The sequence below is a fragment of the Oxyura jamaicensis genome, chromosome 3 (assembly GCF_011077185.1).
Source record: "Oxyura jamaicensis isolate SHBP4307 breed ruddy duck chromosome 3, BPBGC_Ojam_1.0, whole genome shotgun sequence".
NCBI classification, from domain to species: domain Eukaryota; kingdom Metazoa; phylum Chordata; class Aves; order Anseriformes; family Anatidae; genus Oxyura; species Oxyura jamaicensis.
This window is the reverse complement of record NC_048895.1, coordinates 22,554,328-22,560,231: the sequence shown is the minus strand read 5'-3', so window position 1 is coordinate 22,560,231 and position 5,904 is coordinate 22,554,328. Positions and strand designations below refer to the sequence as shown.

The window sequence follows — 5,904 nt, the reverse complement described above, 5'->3', positions numbered from 1 at the left end:
AAAAAGTATCTTTGCCATTTATGTTAGTTCCCAGCCATTAAGAAGTGTGGCTTCAAAATTTACAATTCATTACACATTGTCACAAATAATACCCTAAATATATCACAGGCAGGAATATGGCTGCGCAGCATCCGAGCCAACAAAGATGTTCTCATTTGATATAATATTGCTAACATTATTATTAGTAATATTCTGGCACTTTCTTTCCTGATTACTGAGCCACATGTTCTCTTGTATAAGATGCCCTTTTTCTGCTTAAAAAAAAAAAAAATCATCTTGTAAATTTGAAGCTGCTGGCATGTAACTTTATTTCTCTCTTGTATGTAATAAATCTTGAAGAAATCATGTGAATGACGAAAGCTCTAAAAATACAAATCTAAGTAAGAGGGTGAATCTCAGGAGCCTGACAGTAGAGTGCTGTTGTGCAAGGCTGGCGCAGCAGGTTTCTGTTTGTGCCAGTTAACAGTAGTTTGGGAAGTAGAACGGCCACGATGGGTTTAGTCCTGTTATCTGTCTCTGTCTGCTGCAGTGCTCAGAATTGCTGATTTTCCATGCAAAATCGTGACAGATGTGTTGCAGGGAAATGTATTGGTCGAGTAGCTGGTGAGGGAGAGTTAATGCAGAGGATAATAAGTAGCTAAGGCTATGTCCTCCAGCAGACTTTGATGTGTTTTGATAATATATGGGATGGGTCAATCTGCCCTATTAGCAAATGTAGCCAGTTTATGTTCTACATACAAACTAGAGATTTGATAAAGCACTAAATTAGTTTTCACAAGGTATTAGATGTTAGATACTTAATGGGATCATCATGCTTTTGCTACACTTGGTTAAAATGTGTTCTGTAGCAGAGGCATGAGGCAGCATGACATTTCACCAGGAGAGGAAGTGTGTCTTGTGACTGAATCACGAGCCGGGGAATTATGAAGTCCAGCATTGCTCGGCTCCTGGGCTACCCTCTGGGTGATTTTACCCGTTTTCTCGCCTCTGCAGAATAACATCGTGTCCTTCCGTTTTTGCTTTGCTTCACTGTGAAGTTGAAGCCATCAGTATGTGTGATGTGTTTGTTTGTTTGTTGTTTATCCTTGGATGCAAAGTGCTGTAAGGTGTGAGTAATCATAATTCTGTGAAGTGCTTCTGCCCTAACAGACTAATACCATCTGGCTCAGGAGGTGCAGGGGGATTCCATAAACCTAAGAGCAGAGATGTTACAAGTTCAGATGTATTCAAGCAAACTTGAGTAAGACACCTTAGCAAAGCATGAAAGAAGAGGCTGAGGGGTTTTGTGTAGTGCTTGCCAGCTGCATGCTGCATTCACTCTCTGCCGGTGTTTATAAGGTAATTCAGTGAAGCAAAACCAAAAATACATTGGTTAAGATGCAGCACGTGGGGACAATGTCCTTCCCTATACACATGCTTGTGCCTATTTTACCAGTGGGGAACTTAGGAAAAAGAAAGTGACCTTCCTGGGCCCCCATGCAAGTCAGTCTCCAAAGTGGGCCTTGTTTGAGTGCTCCCCTCACCTAGGCTTCAGTCCCCTCCGGCTGCTGGTACTGGTTTTATTAGCTTGGTTCTTCAGTATCAAAGAAAGGGATGTAAAATGATTTTAAGTTCTGTGTTTTTTGTCTTGTTAAATAAAAACCAGAGACTGCTGACAAGAGTGTATGCTCACAGCTGGCTTCAGACAGTTGCTTTAAAATCCATTCTGTATTTGGTGTTTGTCACATGAGAAATGTTTTAAGTCTAACTTTTCATATTGCTATTTTTTCCAAAGTTTTATAGATACCGTTCTTAATTACATATGCAATGCATGACACTGTTTTCTCTAACATCTTACTACTTATAAAAGTAGCCCATCCCAAGTGAAAGAGACTTTTTGTGAAATGCAACAAAAGTGTCACATATGAAATTATCCTGCTTGAAAGCACAGAGGCTGCATCCGGATGTAGATCACGGTGGAAAATAACTCAAAATTACCTGATGGCTTCTCCCCTATTTGCACCCCTCCCCAGTCTGTTTCATAGTTGGGCTGTGGTAGGAAATGTGTACTGTATGGTGGCATTTTAGGCTACTGCTACTAATAATCCCTTTGGGTGTTTCATTAGCGCATTGTTTATATGATCGTGAAAGGGCATCCGCTCTGCATCGTGGTGCTGCCTGTGTCCCGAGGACTGAACAGATTTTGTGAAGCACAGGGTCGTGGCCATGTGCTCACTGGTCCTCGGGTCCCACTCCCCTGCTGAGCAATGCTTTGAGCTTGAAAACCCGCTTTTTAAGCCCAAAGCAGCAGGGGCGAGCATGGATGTGGGATGCTTGCATAGACGAGGCTTGCCTGTAGACTTCGCCTTGTAACACCGCATAAGCCTGCACCTGACAAGCCACTCGCAGCCGGTGGGCTGCGTTTTTCCTAATAAATTCCTTTTTGAACCCACTTGTTAGTCAGGCGCTGTGCTCACTAACTACAGCAAGGGCCCTGTGTCTTGGGCATAAATTACTCTTGTGTGCCACTGTCTCTGAGCAGCCCCCCAGTTATGGATTACTTTGTTCTCAACTTGACAGGAACATAATTAGAGCTGTTGATGAAATCTACCAAATTGTTCCTCCGTGGCCTCAATGGTCAGGAAATTTGGCTGAGTCGTATTTGTCACCGACGTAAAGGCTCTAAACACTTCATATTAACTATGTTATTAATGTGCCCTCTAATCTGTCCGCGAATTGGTAACACTTGGAGTGAGCTTGTGCTCTAATAGCACCTCGTGATGAATACATTGTAATGCTGCTAAAAACTTTCTGGAGGGTGGAAAAAGAAAATGTTAATAAAAAGTGAATATTTCTAGGCTGTTTCTCTTTATGCACGTGTATTTTTGTTATGCATATTTTTGTTTGTTTCATTTCTGTTTTTTAATAGAGATTCATTTAGGCTTTACATTGACGGACCCTTTTCTGTTCTATAGGATTTGCTGACATTTTGGCTGTTTCATTGCCAGAGGAGGCTTTGTGTGTCCCAAAGGAAGTGAGTGATCTGGCCATAACAAATCCTGCCAAAATATTTTAACACCGTTACGATTTTCTAATGCAATGCGTAGTGAATGTGACTAGAAAAGGATGGTGAGTTGATGAAGGGGATTCGTGCCCTCTCCTGTGCACTTGTCTGGTGAAACGTGCTGGCAGGAGCTGCTGGGGTGGTGGGAGACCGCAGCCGGGAGCCTGTGGTTCGCCTCTCGAAGCGTATCGCTTCAGAGGGATGAAGCGTGAACTGCTGCTACTGCAAGCCGACCTGTCAAATTTGGGTCCTGCTCTTGAACTTTCCAGGGTGGTTGGATGCGGGGGTTTTTGTTGTTATTGTTAAATAAATGCATTTTGGCTGCTGTAACTGCACAGTAAGTTAAAACAAGGAAGCGTGCTAGGTACTTGCAGATGAGAAAGATCCTAGTGGCTGACTGTCCTCAAAGCTCACAAGCCACTATCCAGGCTAAAACAAACTCTCCCCTGAAAAACAAAGGGAGATGCCAAATTTCAGCATGGGTCTGACGATCATTGAGGTGGTTCTTAACTATGTGGGCAACTGTGCCTAGAGAAAGTGTTAAAGCACAAAAATGCTTAATTAGGAATTTTCACATGTGGCATTCAGGGGATGATGATTCTGACAATGTAATATTTAGAGATGAGCTGGAAGTATGGGAAAACAATAACTTAGATCCTTGAGCTATTCTCTGAAGAAGCAGGTAAATTAGCTTCTGCTTTTCTAATATCTTGGTGATTTGCTTATATTAAATTTAGCGTCCATTCCCTCCTGTCACCGGGGCCCCCCCCCCCCCGAAAAAAAAAAAAAAAAAAACTTGCAAAACATAACAGAGTTGAAAGTGATGGTGGTTATTCTGCAGTCAGCATGTCTTGTCCCCAGCACACACCATGCTGGACTACTCCTACCTGTCTTCTAGGATAAGCTCCCTTTTCCTTGGTCACTCTAAAGTCACATACATAAGAAGAAGAAAAGCAGCTGACCATCCCTGCCAGCAAGTTTTGCTGAAGGGGAGAAGGCCAACAAGAAATAGAAAAGTTGATCATGACTGCCTGTTGGCTTGTCTTTGAATGCAGAACAGAGTTGCAGGGTCCCATGCTCACCTCCAAAGCCCTTGATTAGTTTTTGCTGGGCCCACTCCATGCAGCCCAGTTCCCAGGGGCAATGATGCTGCTGCCACCAAGCAGAAAGTGTTAACCTGGGGGTTAGGGCTTACTTAGAGATTTCAGTCTATGATTTTAATGTTTGTAAATGAAATGGGAATCTAACTCTGTACCTTTCTCATGCAAATCAATCTATTTCTAGTAATGAGCAATTTAAGGTGTTTTTGTTTTGTTTTGTTTTGTTTTTTTTTAAATATGTAGTTGCCATCTCTGGAAATCAGGATCAGAATTCAGGATGCTCAAATTAGGTGTTAGTGCATGCAGATACTCTGATGACTCTATTATTAGAATAAAGTAGACCAGTACTTTCCATGTATCCATTTCTTTCCACTGCTTTTGTCTCTTCTTTCTCAGTTCATTTCATCTAAGTTTTTCTTCTGTTCTTTAATTTCACCCTTTAATTCATTTTTACCAAAACCATGGGAACTTGGAGGGCTTTCCAAATTAGATCATGTTATTTTCAGTGTGTTGAAGACTGAGCTACATTTTCTTTTGACATAACCTTGTTTTTATCATTGCTTTGAAATGGTATATTATTTGTGATATTGATACCCAGAAACATACTGTCCTGGCTGTACTTCATTGGTCTTCCTAACATACATTCACTACTAAGAATTTTTCTTTAAATAAGAGAGCACTGCATTATCCTTGAACACTTCTATTTTTCTGTTTATTTTCAGTGTCCTGTGGGAACATCATAATATGCATACTGTATATTCAAATCTGACTTTCTTCATAAACTAGACTGAAGTGTGTCATGAGCAGAGCACCCCAAAAATAACTCTTTTTTTTTCACTTTTTGTTTAAGAGTAGAAAGCAAAAATACTTTTACAGAAACCAAGCTGCTTACTTGAGGGGAAGGGAGAGCAGCGGGATAATATCAGAATTGGGCCCTGGAATATTCATTTGGTAAAAACTGTATGATCATACGGTGTCAGCATGAGCGTGTGTTAGTAGACGGTCATGTTTGAAATCAAGATTCATAAGAAACAGGCTTATCACTTCATAAACTCTAGGACAGACTGTTTTCTTTTCCAAACATTTAAATTACTTGGCTGTTTTATGTATTAAAACCCAATTATAACTTAAAGGGTATTTCAAAGAATTTTCAAAGCTGTTTCCTTCAGGAACTGTACCTAGACTGAAGCCTAATTTCTGAGTATTTCATATGCTCAACTGCATCTCTCTTTTTTTTTTTTTTTTTTTTTTTTCCTAGGAAAATAGGGTTTTGAAGAGTATGCATTACCAGACTGGCCCATGCAAATCTTTAACAGCCAATACCACCAAATTTACACACATTTGTACAGATGTGCACTCACAAGCAACCCCCACTCCGCCCGACACACACTTTTATGGAGCATCCTGTAAATTTTTTCAACACATGCTTTGTATTGAGGAAAACATGTAAGTTAAAATTAGTAAAATGAAATCCCTATGTGGCTCACAAACTCCAGAATATGGTTTAAAAATATTTTATTTTCTTTCTCTTAAGTTATAGCAACAAATGAAAAGTAAAGGTTTATTCCATCATCTTTTTCTGCTATGTTACACAAACTGCATGCAAAACAAATTCAGAGAGAAATAAAAAGTGAAGGGTCTTGCAGGATGAGTCGTACCTTGGCAGGAGTTCTGCCAACAGGACGCATGTGCTACTGGATGGAAAAGCTTAAGTGCAGCCTTCATGGTTCTCAGTGCAAACTGAGTACTTGAGCTGACATG

The 5,904-nt window shown here is 40.6% G+C and overlaps 1 protein-coding gene across 5 annotated transcripts in view; it reads left to right on the top strand.

Annotated features, from left to right (window-relative positions):
• Positions 1-5,904, top strand: part of ESRRG (estrogen related receptor gamma) — a 400,798-nt gene that overhangs the window by 165,966 nt on the left and 228,928 nt on the right. Inside the window, exon 2 of one of the 5 annotated variants that reach the window (XM_035321708.1) lies at positions 2,955-3,108. The exons of 3 other annotated variants lie outside the window; for them this stretch is intronic. In XM_035321708.1, the coding sequence (XP_035177599.1) occupies positions 3,074-3,108 (35 nt within the window). In that variant the 5' untranslated portion in view covers positions 2,955-3,073. Of the gene's footprint in view, positions 1-2,954; positions 3,109-5,904 lie in introns of those variants that run through there. One more of the 5 variants, XM_035321705.1, reaches the window with a different exon arrangement.